The sequence below is a fragment of the Chaetodon trifascialis genome, chromosome 6, assembly GCF_039877785.1.
Source record: "Chaetodon trifascialis isolate fChaTrf1 chromosome 6, fChaTrf1.hap1, whole genome shotgun sequence".
Lineage (NCBI taxonomy): Eukaryota > Metazoa > Chordata > Actinopteri > Chaetodontiformes > Chaetodontidae > Chaetodon > Chaetodon trifascialis.
Genome location: NC_092061.1, coordinates 16,853,503 through 16,878,344, shown reverse-complemented (window position 1 = coordinate 16,878,344; position 24,842 = coordinate 16,853,503). Strand labels below are relative to the sequence as shown.

General features: G+C 41.9%; 3 protein-coding genes across 3 annotated transcripts; 1 reads left to right on the top strand and 2 right to left on the bottom strand.

The window, feature by feature from the left end:
- Positions 1-38: 38 nt before the first annotated feature.
- mfsd10 (major facilitator superfamily domain containing 10) lies at positions 39-5,285 on the bottom strand. Its single transcript, XM_070964687.1, has 13 exons — positions 5,151-5,285; positions 4,131-4,313; positions 3,667-3,763; positions 3,426-3,529; positions 3,056-3,214; positions 2,587-2,778; positions 1,838-1,940; positions 1,619-1,730; positions 1,413-1,521; positions 1,198-1,288; positions 980-1,027; positions 786-875; positions 39-662 (listed from the first exon to the last, which is right to left on the bottom strand). Exons 2-13 carry the CDS (start codon positions 4,281-4,283, stop codon positions 559-561), a joined length of 1,362 nt encoding a protein of 453 aa, XP_070820788.1. The 5' UTR covers positions 4,284-4,313; positions 5,151-5,285; the 3' UTR covers positions 39-558.
- A 1,442-nt stretch (positions 5,286-6,727) lies between these two features.
- Positions 6,728-17,986, bottom strand: LOC139332858 (zinc finger protein 462-like). Its single transcript, XM_070964992.1, has 11 exons — positions 17,866-17,986; positions 17,408-17,473; positions 12,161-17,310; positions 11,770-12,062; positions 11,397-11,515; positions 10,961-11,092; positions 10,620-10,848; positions 9,817-9,959; positions 9,517-9,740; positions 7,684-8,983; positions 6,728-7,605 (listed from the first exon to the last, which is right to left on the bottom strand). The coding sequence occupies exons 2-11, from the start codon at positions 17,415-17,417 to the stop codon at positions 7,463-7,465; spliced, it is 7,743 nt and encodes a 2,580-aa protein (XP_070821093.1). The 5' UTR covers positions 17,418-17,473; positions 17,866-17,986; the 3' UTR covers positions 6,728-7,462.
- Positions 17,987-19,012: 1,026 nt separating this feature from the next.
- coq2 (coenzyme Q2 4-hydroxybenzoate polyprenyltransferase) lies at positions 19,013-23,949 on the top strand. The gene is made up of 8 exons (XM_070964733.1): positions 19,013-19,099; positions 19,597-19,976; positions 20,464-20,630; positions 21,021-21,142; positions 21,730-21,815; positions 21,916-22,049; positions 23,129-23,317; positions 23,535-23,949. The coding sequence occupies exons 2-8, from the start codon at positions 19,652-19,654 to the stop codon at positions 23,697-23,699; spliced, it is 1,188 nt and encodes a 395-aa protein (XP_070820834.1). The 5' UTR covers positions 19,013-19,099; positions 19,597-19,651; the 3' UTR covers positions 23,700-23,949.
- Positions 23,950-24,842: the final 893 nt, after the last annotated feature.

Sequence of the window (24,842 nt, the reverse complement as noted above, 5' to 3'; positions counted from 1 at the left end):
AGATTTACTTGAGTAGAGTAAATGTACTTCGTTACTTCACCACGGAAATGAAGTTCATTGAAAACATTTTTGTACAATCTTTAAGCAAAATATTAACACATTTGCATATACAGACTTTGTTATATCCTTTTTTAATTACAAGAAAATATAATCTCCACATTTGCGGACACACTAAAATAAAATGCTATTTTGTAAAACAAAATCTGAGTGATTAAATATTGCAGTATAAAATGATATCTATGTTTCACAAGCATAAATGAACATATTAACATATTTGTAACCCATCCTAACCCATGGATTTCACAGTCTGCACAGGTCAACATGTGCATGTTAAAAGGCTCCACTCATTCCACATTTGAACAATACCTTCCCTCCGTTTTGGCATGTGCATTGTCCTCTTGCATTATTTTGGTTCATGCGACGATTCTTGGAGAACAGTGCATAAAGTGTACATCTCAAAGTAATAAGTCAGTGCTTGTTTTCCCAGCAGATGTAAACATTATAACATTCAATGAAACTCCAACACATGACAAGTTCTCTCTCAAGTCTTTGTGTCTCTCACTCCTCCTTTAGCCTCCCTGCAGTTCTCAGGAGAGCCAGAGGGATAATGAAAGAGGCTGATGTGAGAAGAAAACAGGTCTGAGCTCCAGCTATCCAGTAAACTGTGAATAAAACACAGTGGATAAAATGTTACATTTTTTACCAAGCAAAATAAAATATGTCTCTATACCCCGTTTTTGAAATTTCAGATTTCAGCAGCCATTACTGCCATCTGTCTTCCTTACTGGAGGATGACACAACTGGTCCCAGAGCTCTAGCCAGAGCACCCAAACTACGCAGAATCCCCATCACTGTGCCCTTCTGATTGGCTGATCCTGGAGGAAAACCCACAGTGGATAATCAGTGCCAGTGTGCACATCGTAGATAAAATCAAAATGGTTTGTGAGTTTCAATAAATAAGAATGAATAAGAGGTTCACCATGGTCAGACACAAGCGTTGACAGACACGGGACTACTATCGCAGCCGCTGTAAGGAAAGACATAAGGGACATTTTCATACCATTAATAATATTCATTATCTGTGGATAGTGTGTTTCTATTTAACCTTTAACCTCTTGAGATACATTATAGCTGCAATGATGTGCATTAAAGGCTTTAATTCATCTTAACATGACATATAGTGTAAAATGAGCTCACCAAATGAGTATAGTGCCAAACCAGCGTAAAGCATGGTTATATTCCATGAGAGCCCGATGAGAATAAATGCTGGGATTAATGTTATTATTGCCTAAAAAGGAGAAACACGGTTCATTAAAGAAGACAAGTATGCAGTTGTGCATCACGTGTTTTCAGCTGAATAAAGAGTCAATCACTGTAAAGCTATTTGTCATGTCAACAGAAGGTACTCCTACCATACGAACAGCCTTGATATGGTGCCCAGGTTTGATTCTGCGAGCATAACCCCCTTGGATCAAAGCCATGATGACACCAATGAAGAAGAACATCTTTCCCTGTTGCATACTAATGAGAGATAAAGAGTTGTAAAAATCACAAGGTTGCTGTTCAGGTGGGTTTACTGTAACTCACAGAGTACACAGCTTTAACTTTGAGTTCATACCTTGTAAAGTGGAAGCGCTGATGAGTCAGAAAACTCAGCGTGAACTCCAGACCAGAGAACAGGAAGAGGTATAAGAAATAAACCAGCCCCAACACTTGAAGTTTCTGCATGCCTGCAAAGACATTTCCAGCTTGAATCTGTGTCCCAAGGTTCAATCACGCTTTATAAATGGGTCAAATGGCTGTAAGCTTCTGCCTCACGGTGGAATCCAGGACTCACTTTCTTTTGAAGGTGGATCTGTTGCCCTGGTAAGGGCTGAAAAATGGAATAAAGATAATGGGTTCATAAGGTCACTGGAGTCCCCAAACCCTGAGGATGAAGGCTAGAATGAAAGAGGAAAAATTAGATGTAGACAGTGTCAGATTTTAGCATTTTGACATATGTATATGATGTGTTTTAAAGCCACACGGGTGTTTTCACTCATGTTGCCTGATTAGACCTGTTCTGTGTGGGCATGTGCAGCTCCAACACTTTACAGTACTTGTTAGGGAATGACAGCGTATCATTGCTATTAACTCATAAAGCTATTCCCAGCATAGCTGCCCCTTCAGTTTAAGGCTACGTTTACACGTAGCAGGGTATTTTGGAAAACAGATATTTTAGCCCCCCCGATTTCAAAAATAAAATCGTGCACACAACATTGTTTTCAAAAATGCTGTTGTTTACATGAACTCGGATAAATACGCCGTTGAGCACCATCATAGCTATGCCAAACCTATGGGCACGAGTGTAAACATGTCACTCACATAACGTTAAGTATTTTCAGTCGCATGTTGTGATGTTTCAGAACCTAAAACACCATTTAACCCTGTTTACATGCCAACACATAACCGGCGTTTTCAGAAATCTCCACTTTTTAAAAATGATCGTTTTCCGTGAAAAAAACTCTGTTCGCGTGTGAACGAGGCCAAACCGCGTGAAAGCACATGCGTTTTCCCTAAGCGTTAAACGTGGCCTAACTAGCCAACCTTGACATCCTTTGTGAGCGTCTCTGGCAGCATCAGCCAGATGAACAGCAGATCAGCAACACTGAAGGCCAGAGCGAGCAGAGCCGGCGTTTGGTAGAAGACACTTCCTGTTGTTCTGGAGCTGACGGCGAAGTAGGCGCCCATCAGAGGTCCCACAGTGAAGCCCAAGGAGAAGGCGATGCCAATCATGGCCTGGTGGTGATAAAATAAAAGTTTAATTTTGTTTTTTTTAACATGGGACATATATCTGAAGGCATTATCAAGTCTGACTTACAATTACAAGGGCATTGACTGTCTAATCAGCCAAACTATGTACAAGAAAGAAATGTGAGGGTGAGAGCCATAATTAAAGATTCTGCTGCATATCACTGCGACCCTAATGCTACACCTGAAGAAAAGAAGGGACAGAAAACCAGCAGAGCCTGTTTTCACACATGAATCTCTGTGGCCAAACAAAGTCCGTGCCTACCATTCCTCGGTTCCGTGCTTTCGGGCAAGGCAAGTCGGCCACAATGGCGGTGCAGAGGCTGACGTTGCCCTTACAAATGCCCCCAATTACTCGAAACAAAAGGAACATGCTGAAACTCCGGGAAACGGCCCAGACAGCATAAGAGGACATCAGCCCTAACTGGAACATAAGGCACCCAATTAGACCCAAATGAATCAGCGCTGACGGCAAGGCTGCAAGGTTTGAACAGAGCCAAGTGACTGACTCTGTGTCTAACAAGCAATAATGATATTATTACACTGTTGCTCTTTTCTATAAGGCTTTCATGTGAGAAGAATAAGACTTATATTATAAAGTCACAAAAAGTGTTGTAAAGTGGCATTTTACTCACTGTGGTAAGAATGAGCAATGGCCGTCTGCCATGTTGGTCTGACAGAGCCCCAGTTATAGGCGACAACAGGAACTGCAGCAGAGAAAACAGCGACCCGATCAGACCTGAAAGGCAAATTAAGGAACACGCAAATGATGCGGTTTCTTTGCATCATGAAAATTCTATGTTTCAATTGATCATATTGGCACAAAAAGTAGAGCTCTGCATAAGCCGCATCGTATGTGAAATCGATCCAATATACCTCCAAACAGGACAGTGTTGTATTTCTTTTCCAGAGGAATTCCCACAACCTCCCTGAACCAGTCCACAACACTCTGCAGAGACTGATAAATGGCATCCTGTCCAACGAGAAAGATACATCACAGAGGGACAACACAAACACGACTTAAGAGGTCAGCTTAGCATGAGTCAGCATTCAGACACTCAGACACAGTCCGTGACTACTGATCTAATCACTCATGAGCTGGTTATGATTTTTACGGAACAGATTCTTCACACGAAGCCCCCTTTGTTCAGGAGATGTGAGAGACAATGTGCATAAAATTCTGCACAGTGTGTGTCAAATACACCCCATTCGAAGTCCTTTTTTTTAACGCAACTCAAATAAGCCTTGTGTTTTTGAAATGTGCATTTTAAGACATCACACTGCTGTCACAGAAAGCACCCTGATGGTTTTTTTTTTCTTTTTCTAGAATTAAAACTAACCCCTGTTTGTGCATAATGGTCCAAAATGGAAGGCAGCAGAGGTAGAATCAGAGTAAATCCCAGCAGGTCCAGCAGCAGGATGAGGAAAACGATGTTGATGACCTTTGATGAGAAGGAGCCTCCATCCTCTGCAGATTTGTTTATGGCTGACATTCCTCCAACTGAATGCTGTCTCTTCTGCTCCTGTTCGTAAGTCAAAGAAGAGCAGCGCTGACGTCAAAATAACTAACACCACGGTACCACAATTATTACAAACACCTTCATTTTCCGGGTCTGCAATTTCCTAATAATTGACAATGCTATTAGAACCTAATTACAGGCACTTAAGGATGAAATTCAGATTAAAATTTGGTTTGCATTTATAAATTTCCTTTATACATTTCCTTTGAAAGACCTGTTCTGTTCAAACCCCCACTAAATATTATATTCATTTTTAATCTATTATTGGAATCTTTATTCAGTCTATTCAGTCAGTTTCTTTTGAGAAAATCACCCTGGGAACTGTAAAAATAAAGCATTAATACAGACAGTAAGTTAGTAATGTGCATGTTAGTGGGTAGATCTCAGCACAAACATTTGTTTGTCAGTCTGTTGGACTTTTATTCCCACAGTAGTCACTCATGCTAAAAATATGTAAATTACTGGAAAGCCATAAACATATCCCACATCCAACCTGTCTCCAGTCTTCTTACAGTAAGTCATGAGGAAGACAAACAAAAGGTGGAGCTCAAGGAAGGAGGAAACAACTACTGCAAAAGGTCAGCTCAAAGTGGATCCCAGCCTGCATGACGTCCTCAGCGAATGCACTGACATGCAAACATCTTCTAACTGGAGTTAGTTCTGAAACTGTTAGTTTCGCATTAATAATGAACACATTTCCAACAAATAGCTTGTGGAGCACGGTATCGATCCAGTGAGTCTGATAAAGATTTATGAGCATCACCTCTTCCCGGACATTAACTAATGTATTAAACCAAGCGAACAATACCTCAGAAACCTTCTGACAGCTTCTATACTCACAATGTTTCCGCAGACTCGTAAAGCAGAACAGATCACAACGATTCGAGCAGATACACCTTCTCTCTCGCTTTCATCGGTCCATTATTAGTCCACACCAGGAAGCGGTGTCCGCTTACATTTGGATGACAAGAATGTGTCGTAACCAACGCATGCAGACGAAAATGCTGCCTTCAGGTGTTTCTCATAAGCTCGTATTTCCGCCTTCTACCCTCGTTCAGGATTTGTTGGCCCCTACCAGCTCCTCGGAGGACGCTGTGCAAACCTTGAAGGGTGAGTGGGGGGGTTATGTGAGGAGAAACAGAGGAGCTATTTTCTGTGAGGTAACTAAGAATGTCATTGCAGGACGGGATCAAACTGTGGGCGAGACAGACTAACACTGCTGCCTCATTTCTATTTTTTTCCCCTTTTGTTAATACAATACAGAATAATACGATGATCCTATGACGTATACGTCACATAGGATCCAGAAATATCACACTTTAATAATAGCAAGCATGGTGAGACTTTTGTATGTTGCTTCAGTTGCCGACACACAAAACATGGTTCAATACAAATAAAACGTTCAATACACATGTGAAATACTGTTTGATGTTTTTACATTAGGTTATCTAAGTTTTTTAAGTTTTTTCTTCACCAAACATAATGTAATATTATAAAAGTCTGGAAATTAGATTTAGTTTAATCACATTTAATAATTTAAGTGTTGTAATCCATGTAAAAACATAAACAGTGCAGTGTGAATTCAACACTGAATTTTCGTTAACGTGATTAAGTCAAATGTTAAGAGTTGGCTGCCATGCTGAACAGAGAGCTGGTGTTTTCTAAAAAGCTCCAGGAGGTTTAGCTGCTGCTTCCTTGCATCGAAAATGCTGCATTCACGGTGCCGTAAGGTGCGCTCTGCAGGTGTTTTAAGCCCTGACATGACAGACCGCATCCTGACGACAGGTAAACGCTTCAGGCGCGCGCACAAGCGCGTACGTGTGCACGCGCATGTACTTGCGGTACACTTAAAGGTCCAGACAAACTGAGTCTGGTGGGGACCCGTCTGAACGCACCGGACTCCTGAACGGTCCGCCTGGAGGATGACGTGGAGCCAGCTGGGCGGTGCTTGGTTTTCGGCTCATCCGTTTTCCAACAGGGGTCACAAACTTTATGTTAGAGCAGATAAAGTGCACTAAAATATCTTTCTGTAAACAAAAAAAAATATATATACAGGCAACGCATTAAGAGAATCTTATTTAATATCATTTTTTTTATACATTTGATCAACTTTGCCTGCTTTGACAGTTTGATCCAATTTTCACACGCCTGGTTCATAGCAGCAGTCAGACTCAAATGCATACAGTTGAGGGCAAGTCACCATTATGGAGAACCAGATACACCGATTGCCTATCAACTCCCGGAGCCATATTTGTCATGATCTGGATCTGGAAATGGATCTCCTGCTGTCCGTGGACTTGACATCCCTGAACAGATCCAGTGTGTCTCTACTTTATGGGTTCCAGTATGAGAGTCTGAAGCACACAGTCACCCTATAATCCACTCAACAGCAGAAGGACATCAGGAAAAGACACATTTGTGTAACAACACTTTGTTTATTTACAAAAGTAAATGACATACAACCAAAAAGGCTTAAAAGCAAGCATATGTAACACAGACCATTGACACAGAAAGAACAAGAATATCTTAAAACGTTAAACTACATACTGTTAGTTTTGTGAACATAGCCCATTTACTTGCTTGTTGGCAAGGTAAACAACAACCTAAATATGTAACAGAACCTTAAGGCAGCACAAGTAGTTCCACAGTCAGTGATAATGAGGTCGGTTCAGGTCCCGGCATTGAACGTCCTTTTCAATACCAGCTTATAGGTAACAGTAGTTCACAGTGTCAAGATTTTTGCATGTTTTACAGTAATAAACTCAGATTAATATCTCCCTAGCCATAAAGAATGGGAATATTTTTAGAAAGACAAAAAAAAAAAGGATATTCGCATGTTTGTTATTCATGGTTATCCTTCAGCATCTTTAAACAAAACAGCTGTCAATAAAAGCCGAATGACTAGGTGTCACGCTTTTTACAGTCTCCAAATTGGTTCTGAAATTTTCGCCACTGGATCACACAAATTAATTTCTACCCATTAACAGCTGTACCATAAAAATATTAAGAAAATGTTTAAAATCCACAAAATCTTAATAAACTGGAACCAGGCTGTTCAAACATACACAGTACAGTTTGAAAGCAGAGGGTGATTCATGAAAAGAAACACAAAAATGAAGAATGGAAACCCTTTCGAAACCTAAGGAAAACCATTATTTTCCATGTCGCATGATGTGACGCTCCAGTTCAGAGCTGTTCGTGAGGTTTCGTCCACAGAAGTCACAGGTAAACACTTTTTCCTCTGTAGCTGCTGGAATCAGGACTCCAGCGGCTCCATCCGGGATGGTCAGTGCACCTGAAGAGCAAGAGAAATGATCTTAGACGGTTGTTACATGCGGTTTCATTGTTCATCAGTTCATCGGTTTACTCTCACCTTTGGGCCCATGTGGACTGTCAGCTTCCATTGTCCCGTCACCCTCCCGGTGTCCCTGATTTGAGCTTCGTTTCTCATCATCACTGATCAGTTCGTCTTCTTTGTCCTGCTTTTGCTCAAGAGGATCATTCTGATCTTCCTCCTTGGAACTACCAAGAGGACCCATTTCCTCCCTGAGATACTCATTCTCAAGTACTGGCATTTCCCCATAAGGGTCTCTTACCTCCTCACTACTGGTCAGATTTTCCTCTTTGCAGCTTCTAAATGAGACGCCTAAGATCTCCTTATGGTTTATCTTAAGTTGTCCACAGTTGGGTGTAAGGGTTAGCAGGTGTCTTTCAACTGGAAGACGCTCTTGAGCCCTGATGCCATTTGCCTGCCCGCAACTTTTCCTTGCAAAGGCTGAAACTGTCTCCGTGTGTGTGTGATTTTTCTGGCTGAGAGCCAAAGTGATGCCGCCTTCTTCACCCAGCAGCAGATTCTCACTCAGAACATTAACCTCAGGCTCAGAGTTCTGCTCTGTCTTTATCGTTCTCTCCTGAGCTGCCTTCTTGTCTCTCTTGCGGATGCTGCCATCTTCATCCAGCAGCAGGATGTGACGCAGTATATCATCTTCCACCCTCGCTTCGATGTTCAGCGTCCTATGCTTTAGCGCCTTAATGTGTCGCTTGTGGGCCTGTGCTTTTTCAGCTAATTTACCGTGTGTCGCCGAGCTCCCCCCTGCTGCTTCCTCTTTTTGTTGTGTCACTGTTACACTGCTGTCCTCACTATCTCTGAGCTTGGGTTGGGCTTGGTTCTCATTTGTCTCTTTCTCTAGACAAACGCAATCGTCATATTGGATGTCTGCATTGTTCCCTTCACCAACTTCTTGCCCTGCTGTATCTGCTATCTTCTGTCCACCTTCAATGTCTGGCAAGAGTGAGACCTCTGCTCGTTCTTGTGGGTCCAGCTCGTGCTTCTCCTGGACAGCGGTGTTCATATTCTCACACTGAGGGTCTAATACAGAGCTCTTGGTGGCGCTTTCTTCATCTCCATTCTTGTCATCCTGCTCTTGCTTCTGATGGGCTCCCTCGGTCTGTAGGGTCACAATCTCCATGATTTTAATTTCTGTAAGGTTCTTAGCTTGTGTCTCGTGTGGAGCTTCATTACAGTCTGTATCAAAATCTTCTGTTTTTACATCCTCACTTTCGTGGTGCTCCAAGTTAGACAAAGATTCCTCGTCCTCTTCTGGCATCCGGCCAACCCTTGCCTCTAGCTGATCAAGGCTGACCTGACCCACAAGCTCATGGTTCCTCACAACCTGCACAAAAGAATAAATGAATAATTGAATGGAGTGATTGTTATGCACATCTTGTTTATAAGACAGTTCTGTTGAAGAAATATCAATCATGCCTTCATGAGACAACAAAAACCTTACACATACACAGTGCTGGTAAACAAGATGTGTGCTTGAAATTTAAAGGGTATTATCTCACTGAAAGTTTCCATATTTCGTTTATTTCACTGAAGGATTACTTCCTCATGCAAAGTCTGCAGAGTTGCACATTTGCAGGAAGTGTAAGGGTATGGAGGGAGTACTGTGAATGGACTGAGCACAAAAGTGAGAGAACTGCATCCCAAATGCTACCATGATAATTGACAGGACTTTGCAGAAGAGACTTTTAGTTGCTAGTTTAGTTCCTGAGGCTCCACAGTTCAAGGAGCTCTTTGGTCAAAGAGGGCTGACTGTGTCACACCAGCCATGAAATTCCAGCACATTCAAAGAGGCTAATTTCTTACTAAGACGCAAAGGAATTCAGTGATGCACAGAGCGACGTAGCTACAAATCCTCACCTGATGCTTATCACTCAGGTGTGCCTCCAAATCGCTCAGCAGAGCGCAGTCGAAGTAGCACAGCCGACACCTGTAGGGTTTGATGTCATCGTGCCTCATCATGTGCAGACGCAGGTTTTCGGCACTGCCGCTTGTGAAAGTGCATTTGTGGCAACGGAAGACGATGCCTTGGAGGTAACGAGACAGCTTTGGGCGACGCACCTCTATTGGCACAACACGCTCCTCTGAAAACAAACGAAACACAACGTGGCAGATAAGGGTATCGGCGGGTGGGAGCACTAAATATTGCATCTAGCCTACCTCGATGCAAGACGATGTGATCAATCATGTTATTCTTGTTCTTGGTCTGGTAGAGGCAGAAAGGGCAGCGGAGGTCTTTCTGATGAGTGGGTTCTGACTGGGAGGCAGAGTGACCCTTCTTCATGTGCATCTCCAGGGTTTTCCTAATAGCAGCAGGAGAAATGAGTAATGAGAATACATGTCAGTCACAGAATGTGAGGGAAGTTTGCGGTCACAATTATCCCAAATGAAAGGTTAACGACATAAGACATCACTACAACAAACTAAAGTTCCATATTCTAATAAACTAATCACACAGTTTTGAAGATGAAAATAAATGACTTGGGGCTGCATGTTTAACTAGAGAGATGAATAATCCAAGTTTAGCTCTACTCTCACATGAAGGCATAAAAAGACTGATGATCATTTTTAGCCTCTTACTGGCATACACTGATCAAATGAATATGATGCAGACGCCAAAATGTGAAGAAGTTACATACAGTACTTCATGTGCATATGCTCTTCATCACTATCGGATACAGCTAAACTTCCCGAGTGGCAATTTTTGTGTTGTTTATTCTCCCAGGAAGCCACTTTTGGCCATGCCCTGTCTGCTAAATCTAATTTAATGTTGAGGCAAAACGGTAATAAGAGCTCATTTTTGTTTTGTAAAAGTTACGTATGTTACGTAAATGCTACTGACTTCAACTCCAAAAGTGACTGAATCCTTGTCAGCGCATTAAAAAAATAAAGTTTTCACATTCCAAAAACATTCCGTCAAACATTTCACATAAAGAATAATACTCATGACGGTTGTAACTTACCGTGAACCAGTGAAAAAGCTGCAGTCTTTACACCTGAGGATCTTCTTTCCGTGGCGATTTATGTAGTGCCGTCGCATACTAGACAGGTGTTCAGTGCTGAAATTGCAGACGTCACAGTGAAGCAGCTTGGTTTCTTGCACAGTCGCTTTAGATGGAGCAGCAGCCTGCGCCACCAAGCTAAAGTGGTTCAACTGCCGCTGCACATCTGGGTGCTCCAAGTACAGCGATTCTGTCGAAGTACAATAAAGCAGTCTCTCAATAGATGCTAATGCAGGTGTATTTAATATACATTTTGACGTTTATATATGTGAGGATTTCTAAACATAATAGGATTGACTTGCTTTGAGTTATTTCCGGTTCTTTAAGTTCAGGCAATCTGTTCAGCTCCTCTGATGAACTAGGGGGCTCCATGCCAGCCCAGTGAGCGCTCTCTTCATTTTGGTTGTCAGTCCCAGCAGCATGCATAACAACATCTGGACATCAAACATTCAGAGTTATAATGTTCAGAGGAAGGCAATAAATGGCAATTAAAAGTGAGTGAGTTGATCTCAGCTAGGTGTACTTAATAAACTGGTAGCTGAGTATATACTAGTAACAGTAACTTTTAAAAACCCGCAAAAACACGTTTGCCTTGATGTCCCTGAATGTACCACATATTGCTGGAGAAAACCTACAAATTCTCTGATAATTCAATTTGTTCTCAGATGAAAGAGTATATGATGCTGTTACCAATGTGTTGAATGTTAGGTAATGGCATGTTACATATAGGTTACTCACCTTGATGTGCTTTAAGAAAATGAGTCTTCCACAGGCCCATGACAGTCGTCCGATACGAACAGTAGCTACAGAGGAAAGGCCTCATAGTCCCCTCTTTGTAGAGGACATATTTGTTAATGCTGTTAATGGAAAAAAAACAAACCATAAATAAATTACATTCAGTCAGAGTTCTGAACATGATGGACATCAGATTTGTACTAATAATGCTACATTAATGATACTATGAGAGTATTCATTCGCTTTGTAAAGCTTTCTGAATGTGTGCCAGCCTGAACTGCGAAGGACAGTGTTAGACAAAGATAAGTGCTGACTGACTCTCTGGTCACTTTGCTCCTAGACTTCCTAACTGAAAATCACCAAGGCTTCTTCTTACTTGTGTTTCAGTGCTGAGGTAGACAGACGGCGCAGTTTATTCTTGATGGCTGCCAGGGCTGCATGGCTGCGCTCATGCAAACGCAAACCTTTCAGTGAGATGAATCTCCGCTGACACTGTTTGCAACTGTGTTTGTCTTGTCTTGATTCCAGCTCTGGCAGCTCCAGGTCAGTGGGCTTTGAAGGGGACGGCAGAGGACGTGGTGGAGAAGTGAAGGTCTGTACTGGTGTCACATTCCACTGGGCCTGTGCCTCCTCAGCTTCTGCCACAGGTAGTTCATCCTCCCTGCAGATCTGAAAATTAAAGACAGCAATAGTCAACAAATTTGAAACTTACAAGTGCATGCAAAGGAACAAACGTGTAAATAACCATATTGGCAAAGTTGACTTACTTCCATGGATTTGGCCTCTGGTGTTGTCGTAATGACGAGTGATGCCTTCCTCTTTGCAGCCTCAGCCATCATTTTCGCCCTCACTCTGTGGTGATCCAGATGATGACACAACTTCCTAATTCCATTCATTTGTTTGTTGCAGAGGGTACATTTGTAAAGTCCTGTGGTTTTCTTTGATGCTTTTGATAAGACAATGAAGTCCAATATGCCATCTGAGCGATGGAAAGTACGGTAGTGGGCGATAAGCAGCTGAGATGAGTCGAACTTTAAGTCTGGACACATCTTACATTCGACAGATGCGCATCCCTCAGAGTCGGCTTCAGGCAGGTTTCTGGGCTTGTTGTGTTTATGTCGGCTATACTTCTCTAGCAGCTTGCATGTGGTCAGTGGATCCAATTTGTGAGTCTTTTTGTAGTGACAATACAGGTATTTTCGACACGATCCCATATAGCTACAAAGATTGCACCTGTACTGTGATTCCTTGCTCTGCACTGACGTGTTTGACTCAGCAGTGCCCAACTGTTGACTGAGGCCAATTTCTGTGGTGCTGACTGGTGATGTTTCATTTTTTGAGGTGACAGCCTCCAACACTGACCCCTGAGAGCTGTGCTCACGTTGTTTTTCAGTTTCCATCTCAAGTGAATGTTCAGAGGCTGTTGCCTGACCGTGCTCCCTTTGACAGTGGATTCTTAGTTTCTTCAACGATACATGAATTTGTGGACATTTTTTACACATGTACCCTCTTTCATTAGACCCTTTTCCCACTGTACAACTGACCATGTTGGTTACAAGTATTTCATCTGTTTGAAGGTCATCCGCCCTGGCTGTGAGGTCTGGGTGCTTCATTTGGCAGTGAGTGAGAGTGCCATGGTGGCTGGCATTCACATAGGGACAAACTGGACATTTGTAGACTAATATTTTGTTTTCCTCTGCTATCGCGCTAGATTGATATGCCTCAGAAGTGTTTTCTGGTTGCTCAGTTAAAGGGCGGTCAGGAAGTGCTGGCACTGGCTTCTTGGGGACCTGTATGAAAAGCGGTGCGCAGTATTTCAAGAAGGCTTCCTTTCCATGTTTCTTAGCATAATGGCTTGCAAGACGCCTTTTCTTTAAAAAGAAACTGGAGCACAGGGCACACTTATATAAACAACCTTGAGCCTTTGAAACAGTTTCATTGTTGTGACGAACACGCAAGTGTCGATCAAGAGCAAGTTTTGTGCTGCAACTGTAAGTGCAGTACTGGCATCTAATAGCTGCATATATTTTCTTACTTAGAAAGGAAGCTTTCGATACTGATCCCGGTTTACTGTGGGTCTTGTATTGTTTTCTTTTACTCACAGCTGATGGTTGAGGAGCTGGCACGGTTTCCTCCACAGTCTCATTGTGGCCCTTCTCGCAGTGCTTGTTCAGCTTCTCCTGTGTTGCAAAGATTTGTGGGCAGGTTTCACACTTGTATCCACAAAGTTTCAAATCAGGGCCTTTTCTTTTCAAACACTCCTCCCAGTTGTACAAGTGTGTTTCGTCCACATATAGACTGTCTGCCCTGGAAAGAAGGGCAGGGTGCCTCATCTGGCAGTGAGTGAGAACTCCTTGATAATTTGTATTCACGTAGGTGCAATGTGGACACTTAAAGACATGCACACGTGTTTGGATCTGTACTTGCTCTTCTTGGTGTTCATCTAAATTTTCAGTTTCAGCTTCTCTGTGTTTCATTCCACAATGAGTGTTGAGACCGCGCTGGGTAGGAAACCTTGCAGGGCAGTGAGGGCACTTGACATTTGCAGAAGATCCTGCTTCCTCAGATGAACCAGGCAAGTGGTGAAGTTCAAGAGCTGTAAGGTAGGTGTCAGATGACACCAGCGTTTCATTGTGCTCCTCAACCTGCTTGTTTGCACTCAGCTTCTTCCTGCTGATGATGTCCAGGACTGAGCCGTCTTCTTTCACAGACCAAGGATGAACAGCACGGTAGTGGTCTGTGATCCTTGACACTGAGCTACCTTTAAATGAACATGCTCTGCAAGAATACGTCTTGGTTTCATTTTGTCCAGTTCTCTGAGATAGTAAGCTGCCATTAGTGTCATCACCATCACCAATTCCCACAGTGTGCTGCATTTGAGGTTTCTTGATTGTGGGAATGCTTGTTTCGGGACCAACATACAACTGAGTAGACACATACTTGTGGCTTATTTTATGTCCTGGGTGTTTCTCCTGGTAGTGTTCATAGACAGCTGCTGCATTTTTGTGAGAGAAAACACACAACTCACAGTGATACCCTGACTGTAAAGTTCCATGTTCAAAGCACAATCTTAAAACATCCATGAGTGTGCACCTGGACTTGTGGATTTTGCAAATATGCCTCTTCAAATGATGCAAATATTGCGTGCTGTATGAGCATCTGTGGCACTGAAGGGTCCTTTTTGTTTGCAGGGCTGTCACAGAAGGGGAGGCCGAAACTTTATCAAGCTTTGTCTTTTTATCTCTTTTTTCCCCAAGGGATGCATGACTGACTTCTTGGCTTGCACTTGCTCTTTGGAGTGATGTCTGTGTCTGTTTCAGAACCATAGAAGTATATAGATGGATCTGTTCGCGTTTAGCCACAAATCCATGATGTCGTCTGAAGTAATGCCGCAACACCTGTTCCACAGTTCTATGTCTAAAGTTGCAAAAGTGGCAGAAAAACATATTGTCATCACCCTCATTCATCAGGGGAAGAGGTAGATCAGTCAAAAAGGGTAACTCCTTTGCTTGAGATTTAGATTTTTCAATTTCAGCACATATCAAAGTTGTATATTCAAGAATAGACTGCCTGCTGAAACTAACGGTTTGGTGAACTTTGGCTTGATGGTTCAATACTCCTTTTACAGACATATTTCCATAGTTGCACTTTTGACAGTAAAACAAGTCTTCTGCACATGCATAAGGATTAAATTCCATCACAGATGCTCCTGTTGCCTTGTCCTCTTCATGTTGACGTTCTTTTTCTGTACATACCTCGACTTGTTTACTCCTTTCAGAATCAGAAGATGTAGTTCCGGCTGAGGCCTCAGTTTCACTTTGAAGTTTCTTCTTCCACACCTCAGCACTATAAGATAAGATGTCTCCAGTAACTGTTGATGCCAGCGCAGCATGTTTTGCGTTATGATGACCCACAATACTCCTCATGTTTGCACTTGAAAAACTGCAAAACCTGCAGTAAAACAATGCATCTGGTGATCTTAAGGATAAACTGTCTATTCCAGCAGACTCTTCCCTGCAATGTTTGGAAGGCAACCCCTTTCCTCTACTTGTGCCCTCAGCAGATTTCACTTTCTTAGTTTGTGCAGACTCTGACTGAGTCTGAGAAGCTTCTGGTGCGTGCTTAGGATTTATCAAAGACAATGAAATCTTCTTCTGCCATGCAATTTCAGCATTGTTTCTTGCTTCCTTAGAAGAATCTGAGGTGTTTTTTTGAGCTGTCAATTTTTCTATTATTCCTACGGAGTTCGGACACTTCTCTGGCGTCTTCAGCAAACCTGCATGTGACGTGACATCAGCTGATTGTTTGATTCTGTCAATTGTGACTTCTTCATCTGGGTGGCTTCTCTGGTAGTGGACATGCATGACAACAACTGACTTATGACTAAACTTGCAGTTGTTGCAATGATACAATGCCACGTCTGCTCCTTTAGAGATGGGATGTTGCGGTGAGGGTTCACTTTTGACTTCCTTACATGGTGTATGGGCACCCTCATGAAGAACCCCTTGTGGTTTTTGTGGACTGATTGCAGTTTCACATGTATTCAACTGCAGTGGTCCCTCTTGGCATCTATTGGCTGAATATTTGCAAAACATCAAGGAATTATCCACTTTGTGTGTCGGGTGCTCTTCCTTGTAGTGTTCTTTCAGGACCTTCAATGCACTGGTGGTAAACAGACACACAAAACATTTGAAAACCAAACTGCTTTCACGTGATTGCATTGTGAATACATTTGGGGCCTCAGGATGATTTTCCATGTAGTGTCTCTTGAGGTCAGCCACACTGAAAAACTCAACTGGACACTCCAGGCAACGAAAGGTAGCGCTCCGATCACTCCGATCCTCAATGTAGGCAGTGTTATATCTTACGTAAGGGTGGTTATTCTGATAGTGGGTAGACACACATTTGATGCTCACATCATTGTAGTCACAGTGCTTGCAAAAATAAACTTCCATATCTCTGATACCAAGTCTCACCTTCTTTTCTTCTTCGTCTTCACTTAATTCAAATGAAAAGCCTGTGTTGCTTGACAGTTGTTGCTTCTGTGTATGTGCTTTCTGTTTGTCTGTCTTTGCTATTTTAGCAGGAGGACTTTTTGAGTGTTCATTATTGGTCCTCTTGCCAACGTTGTTAAGAAATGTTTCTCTGAATTGTTCCTCAGGCTTTGGTGATTTCAGGTCAGTAATTTGAAGGTGGTCATTTAACAAAAAACGGCAAGAAGCCTGTTTGGAGATATCAATCGTGGGTTTTGCGGTGACTTTAAACACACCACTGGAGTTTGATGGTGATTCTTTCAAAATCAGGGTTTCTTTGGTGCTATCCAGAAGCACTGGGCTATCAGCTAACTTCACTGGGGGTTTCCCATTTGATCCAGAGGACATTGCAAAGTAATTGGTGATGGTTTGCATGGTTGGCCTCTTGTATGTTTTCAGATCCTTTGATGAGTTGAGCATGCATTTAGTCTTTGAGGTAGGCACAACTGAAGAATCGGAGGACATCTCTGTTGTTGCTGCAGCTTCTTTGTGTTGGTTTGTTGAATGAATTTTGGTCTCCGGGTTTTCAGAACCACTTAGATTTCCTACCATGTTCTCATTCTCTGATTTATTTTGACAATGTTTCTCATGTTCATTGAAAACATCCTGAACATCAGCTTTGAAATCACAGTGTTGTTCTTCAAAATTACTTCCTGAACTGCTGCTATTGTTGTCAGTGCTGACTTTGCTAGTTTCAGGGTTTTTTAAACCAGCATGAGCAACATCTGCATCTAATCCATGCGATTTGTTGAGGTGTTCCAAAAGGCAGACCTTGGATTTGAAGAGGAGTGTACAGTCATTACACTCGAAAGACTCAACTGTGGGTTCTTGAGTGACAGCTTGATTCTGTGTCCTGTGGCCAGAGGTGGAAAAGTGCATTGAATCTGAGGGAGTAAATAAGAAATAACACTGAATATTCAATCTGATGCAGTACATTGAAAGAACGCTGAATATTATGAGAAAATTCACTGTAATAAATACCTTCATGCATCTTGCTTTCCTCCGTAAACCCAGTGTTTTATAAATAGAGACACATCTGTGAGACACCTGGAGGATTGAAAGCATACATTATTGCATTGTGCAAGGTACAAACCCAGCGCCTTGTAGTAGGTTAATACTTTGTTACCACTGGTTAAGTGAAGTGCACTACTGAGGGTTTCAACAGAGCAATGCATTAATAACACTAGTAGCAGATGTACTGCTGTCCTCAGGTTCCACAGGAAAATCCATTTAATCATCGGTGCAACAATGGCAGTATGTCAGAAACAACTTGGGGCCTCGGTGGTACTATAAGTGATATGCGTTCAACAGGACGGAGTCTTAAAACGAGTTCAGGCCGTTTACTAACTCAACTGACACGAACTCTCTCAACAGTATGATCGCAAGAAAAAGTAGAAAAATTCAACTTGCTAAAATGCTCAGGGGATTGATGTACTCACGCATTCCAGCAAACACAGGACGATACTTAATAGGTTATGGTGTGATTCGCTGATGTTGATAATGTAAAGGCACTACACGTTTCCGCCATTTTTCCCGCGAGTACAACTCGCCGTGGCTTGTGTTTCCGCTCCAACAAAGACTACAATTTCACTTCCGTCGAAAGTCACTTAACCTTCAAAATAAACTTCATTCCATGAACTCATAACGCTGCGCCCAAAAAAGGCATACACATTTTCACTTAATGAACTAGAGGAGACTATCACTGATGAAACGTTAAATTATTCAGATAGGTAATAGCTAATAAGACAGGTTTTCGAGGAACAGACTCGTGCTTTAATTGTGAAATCAGACACTGACTTGACCGGAAGTACTAGGTTTCGCTTTGTGGCTGGGCCTCAAAGCCAATTAGTTTGCCAGCAAATTAAATATAGTCATTTAGTGTCATCAAATTTAGATATTTAACACGATGCAGACACCAAATACTGCTCTTTGTCTCCATCTGGTGGTTAGCACTTGGTACTGATATATATTATTCTCAGACCGCCCCTTAAACTTTGAATTCGCCCCTGGAAAAAAAGTATCTTTCTCGGTGGAGAGTAGACCTCTATTAAATTACGATAATACGATTGAAGACGCAATCCTTTGTCGAATGAGAGGTAAATGTTAAAAATGTACTTTTTTTTGCCCCTCAAGTTAACAACAGAGGATAATTTTTTTCCTAGGATGGCGAAGGCATTACCCACCCTACTCTCCCTCTTATTGGCTTACCTTGATATTCTTCCTATCCAATCTCACTCGCCATGGTTAACCTACCCACCCCAACCAATGGAGGTAACGAGAACTAGCCAATCAGAAGCAGAGTAGAGTAGGTTATGACGTTGCCATTCAAGGGGAAAAGACTGGCATTCAATGTGGGCAAAGATTTTGAAGAGTTAAGTAGCATAATTGGAAAACCATTGTCAGTATTTACAAGTCCAAGTAGGTTGTGTTTCTAACATTTTCATTTTAAATAACATTTTTCGACTATTACTGAAATAAAGAGAAAATTGTCTTATACGAGTCATACCCGTGGATGCAGGGCTCTCCTTGCCTGGCTGTCATTGGTTCCGAGCACAGACATCGTTCCCCTCGAACAATATATCCTGCGTACCACAACAGGAAAGCACTAAATCGTGCTGTGTAGTGCCGCCTACATAGTGGCCGGTTTCAATTTTCTCTCCTGAAATCTACAGTGTAAGTGTTACTGTTCCTGTATTCTGTTCAAGATAAGTTAACGCTGATACAATATTTTCAAATAGCTTAGCTTGAGTTAGTTTGTGGCTAATGTTGACTATACCCTCAGCGTCAGCGAATGTCAATAAACACTGGCCTATTCAGCAGAACTTTATCTACCCTTACGGTAACTTAATATTATCAACAACAGCAAATACTCAGTGTTGTGATTCTTAGTGTTAATAATAATATCATAATAATACTTGCACACACGGCTAAAAAGGAGACAGCTCTCTGACACATGAACATTTCAGCCTTTGTGCAGCTGAGTCATGCTAGCATGAAAGGAACACCTGTGGCAGCAAATCGGGCCTCCTCTATGAAAAACCCATTGAAAACCATAGTGTGTGTGTGTGTGTGTGTGTGTGTGTGTGTGTGTGTGTGTGTGTGTGTGTGTGTGTGTGTGTGTGTGTGTGTGTGTGTGTGTGTGTGTGTGTGTGTGTATGTTGTGCGTTCAGGGTTGACGTTTTCAAGGGAATAAAGATCATGACAAGCTGACCTCAGACAAACACCATGTTCCCAGCCAAGCTGACCAACCGGTTAACGATGAGTGTCCTGAGGAGGATTCACCATGCAAAGTGTCATCCCTGTCCTTACTCCCTGTCAAGCTGCTTCTTGTATACAGAAGGAAGAAGGACTAGAGATGGTGTCCACTCAGAGTCCAGTGTGTTTAAAAGAGTGTTATACAGTCAGAGTGCAATCCGGCCATCGCTCAGACTACGTGAGACACATCACTGTGGGAGAAGATCATTCAGTTTGACAGCTGCGACAATTGTGAACTCCGCACCAGCACCTGTCCAGCCATACCTCCGATTGATGAGGCTGGACAAACCTATTGGTTCGTACATTCATTTGCAATGCAAATCACATCTTTCTATGTCTCTGTGTACAACATTATTTTATAGAGAAAGGACTTTACAAAAACTGCATGTGAAACGTGTTTGCTATCAAAGATAATTGTATGCGCATCAAAAGACCATTTTGACGCATCACTCCTCTTCTAATTTTGGCTAAACTTAGAGTTTAGTTCTGTGCGTTTCTGTGTAGATCAAGTTAACCAAATTTAGCATTAGATCTACCTCTCTAAGTCTGCAGCCTGGGGTTAAACGAAAAGGTTTGGGCAACCTAAAAAGCAAAAATGTACATGTGATGCTGTCTATTTTGGCAGCACCATGCAAGTTGCTGGAAGTGAGCCACCTTGTGTTCCGTGGCAGACCACTCACTAAACTATGAAAGACTCAGCTTGACCTTCATTTCTTCATAGCTTTGTTTGGGTGCTAATCTCTTGTTTTGTTCGCTTGAGTTCTGATGTGTATGTGTTGTAGGGACATGGCTGCTGTATCTCCCGTGTACATGGAGCATTGCTCTGGCTTCTGACCCTGGATGTCTCCCACATCTGGGCATGCTCACCCTGTTTGGTACAGGTTCTCTGCTAATGAGAGGAGCAGGCTGCACCATCAATGACATGTGGGATAAAGACTTTGACAGAAAGGTATATGAAACTGATAAATAGCCATTCACTCATCAGCTGAAAGTAACAGGTGGGTTTTGTCATGCGAATAGTTTGGTTACACTTACTATGATGAATATAAGTGCTCAGCTCTTGTTTTATGCTTTGTCCTGTCATCTCCGTTTTTTTATCAACCAGACCTGCGTGCAACCAAAGCCCAGTCAAACATGACTGGTCAATGCTACTGGGACTAGAAAAAGAAACCAGAACCCATCCAATTCCTTAATCTTGTCTTTTCCCTGGATTCTATATTCATGTGTTTCTAGTTACCTGTGTCACCATCACTCACATGATCACAGTCAATGACAACCTCTGTACTACTTTATTACAACAATAAGTATGCACTCCTAATATAATGATGTTTTCATGCAGGTGTCCAGGACGGCCACACGACCCATCGCATCAGGCGAGATTCCTCAGATGCATGCACTCGTCTTTCTTGGGGGACAGCTCTCTCTGGCACTTGGGGTTCTCTTGTGTCTCAACTATTACAGGTAGTCAGTCATCTCAATGTTTTCATTAGACCTAAGATGGGGGAGGTAACCATGAGTGTAGGTGAGAGGAAATACACTGTCTTTGGACTTCATTTATTGTGCTGTCCCATAGTTGAAGCATGGGTAATGTGATCATGTTGTAGTGTTTCATAGCCCCTGGGCCCACCCATGGAAAAAATAAATGCTATAATGGTACTTTAAGGATAGGTTTACAGTTTTTCAAGTCTGTCTTAATACAACAATCAGCTACTCATTTTTTGCAAATATTTTCTCTTTATTACTGTCAAACCACTGCAGCTCAATGTGGAAACACTGCCCAGACAAACACAAAGAGGGAATTTTGTACTAAAAAGACTGTAACTTTGGAGGATGCTCACTTGATTTGGCTCTCTGAATGATGGGGCCTCATATAAGCATCAGATATCCATCCATCCATCCATCCATCCATCCATCCATCCATCCATCCATCCATCCATCCATCCATCCATCCATCCATCCAATCATGGGGGGCTACCCAATTCAAAGTTGTTCATTTATTTAATAGCTCGACACTGTTTGGCTCAGAGTTTTCACAATGCTCTTCACAGCATAGCTTTGGGTGCAGCTTCATTATCTCTTGTCATCACCTACCCGCTGATGAAGAGGATCACTTACTGGCCACAGGTTGTATTGGGTATGTAGTGATTAAGATTATCTTGTGGTGTTCTGCATCTAAAGTTCAATCTCCATCCCATCAGCAAAGCTAAAGCTGGTCTTCTGTTTCTTCTGTTTAGGCCTCACGTTCAACTGGGGAGCACTGCTTGGTTGGGCTGCTGTCAAGGGCTCCTGTGATTGGTCCGTGTGCCTCCCGCTGTATTTCTCAGGAGTGATGTGGACACTGATATATGACACTATATATGCACATCAGGTAAAGTAGAGGGTTCCACATTTTAACATTTTAACACAGATGCGGTTAAAGTAACAAATAGTTTAGTCAGTGGTCAATCTTTTATTTTCACAAAGTTATGCAGTCATCCTTTTTTTGTTTATACTTAACACACAGCTCCAGCATTCAGTCTTATGTTCACTGCAGTGATTGATGACAATCTCAATCAATCGTACAGTCCTCAGTCAGTGTTATAAAGCACTTTTTTAGCCAAATGCAGTGATTATTTGAAATGTTACATATATTACATTACATACAGTCAATCTTATTATCATGATAAGGTAGAATATGTGAATTTGGATATCCAACAGACAGATGCTAATACATTGCATATGTATTGTACAGTGAAGCAGTTTTACAATCTGCAGATGAACTGTTTGACTACTATATGTTATTTGTCAATTTGTGATGATGAGGAACTAAAGATGTAATTTGAATAAAAATCCCAGCATAACAGCTGAAGAGTAAAAGTTATTTAAGACTTCATTGCACATCCATGACGCAAATGTAAATAAAAGGTTGCGAACAGACCATCAGCCAAATTCAACACCGTTGTCTCTCCCGAATTAGATACGCAGACTAAATGACAGACAACAATTACATCAAATGTATTAATATTTCCTACATTTTTGTTCAAAAAAATCATAATGTGTAAATGCCATCTAATGCACATTGTATGCAGTTATACACTGGAAATGAAAAAATATACATATGTGGTCATGACAGTGTGTTGCCTGTATCCCACAGCACTCCTACAGCATCATGTAAACTGTGGCTGAACTGTAGGTTCAGTGTGGAGCTGCTGCCCATTAATTTCTGTGGACTGTAGGTGGAACACTTGAGCTAGATTTACGAAGCAAAGGATCGCAGCGATGAGGCTAAAAGATCGCTCTGTACTAAATGAGGTTTACTAAATCAGGTATAGCATTCAAAATGCAAACTACTGCTCTTTTTGTTGCTCACACTTTCAGGAACTCTGGACTAGCACATAAACTTTAATGCCTCACATTTTAAAGGAGGATAATACTGACTGACACCCCTGTGCTTTCTCTGACAACTAGGATAAGGAGGATGATGTCGTGGCGGGAGTCAAATCTACTGCACTGAGGTTCCAGGAGCAAACCAAACCTTGGCTGAGTGGCTTCACAGTGGCCATGATGTCGGGACTGGTGGCAGCCGGGGTTAATGCTGAACAGACTCTGCCTTACTATGCTGTGCTGTCAATAGTGGCCATTCACCTCACGCATCAGGTGAGGAACATGATGGTCTACAGTGACGTCTGAATGCCTGCTGCCAAGGGGTTAATTCTTACAGTGCAATTTCATTCCGTAGTGAGATTATATCCATCTGAGTGAATTTATCATGTCATCGTGTAAAAGAATACCACCAGTTACGGGCCTTCGTAGTTAGCGGCTCTCAAATGTGGGTTTTCCATTAAACCATGGTATTTACTCTCCGCTCTTTTAGATTTACACAGTGGACATTAACAAACCAGAGGACTGCTGGAAGAAGTTTGTCTCAAACAGAAACCTTGGATTGTTGTTATTTTTGGGGATTGTTGCTGGCAATTTATGGAAAGAGAGAAGAGAGACTTTGCTGCAAAATGAGGAAGAACTCGGACAAGTGAGATAATTAGTACACATTTTATTACATTTACGGTGCATCGCATACTAGAATGCTGTGCAGTGCCCTTTGAGATTTTCATTTTAAACAAAGCTACAAAAGATTCAGATTTGGAGATTTGAAGCTGTGTGATTTTAACCCTCATCCTAAAGTTAGTAGACACATTTTCTTTGCTCATAAAACTTTGTTTGCAGTTGTTGATTTAAAAATTCACTTTCAGCTGGATAATCATTTGCTAAATAAAATACATCCTAGTGCATGCAAATATCATTCACTTGTTCTAGCACAGCTGAGTGGACCTCTCATGGTTGCGCGCACACACACACACACACACACACACACACACACACACACACACACACACACACACACACACACACACACACACACACACACACACACATAATCAGAAACACTTAATCATAATAAACATGCTTAATTGCAAAAAAAAATCTGTTTCTGTTATTGTTGTTAAATACACCTCAGAGCTGCATTAAGCCATTTTTGCCACTAGGGAGCAGAAAGGTTCCCAAACAATAGCCATGTGGGAAGGTGCTTACTGATCTTGTTGAGAATTAATCATGTGGGGTCAACTTCATGAGTCACTGGTTTGCTTCAGTTCTCAGGCCGGCATCTTACACTCGGCCTGTCTGAGCTTGTCTACAGGAAACTGTTACTAATTCTTTTATATGGGTATTTGGAAAGAGTAGTCATGCTCAGCAATCCAGCATATGTGCAAGTTGCACAATCAAAAGACCTGCAGAGTTTGGTGCCGTTTCTGAGTTTGCTGCGATTAGCTGCTGTCTCATGATGTGGTGTCATTTATGTTATAATGTCATTAGCAAAAATGATGGTTTAAATGATAAAATCTTTTGTTTATCCTAGCAGACAGCAGCCCTGCTCCAACTTTTCCAGGACGACTCAAATTATCCATTGCTATGCAGTAAATAATTCAGCTTTCAATTCACTTTTCACTTCAATTCATTTTTCTCAGTGGAACAATGTATCAGTCCAAGCAACAACAAATAAAAGAAATATAGAAATAACATACACTTAAATAATTGTAGCCTCCCCATGTTGAGTGATGTGAAGTCCATTCATACCTTTTAATGACACAACAAGCATGTCGTATCGGAGTGGACCCTTCATATC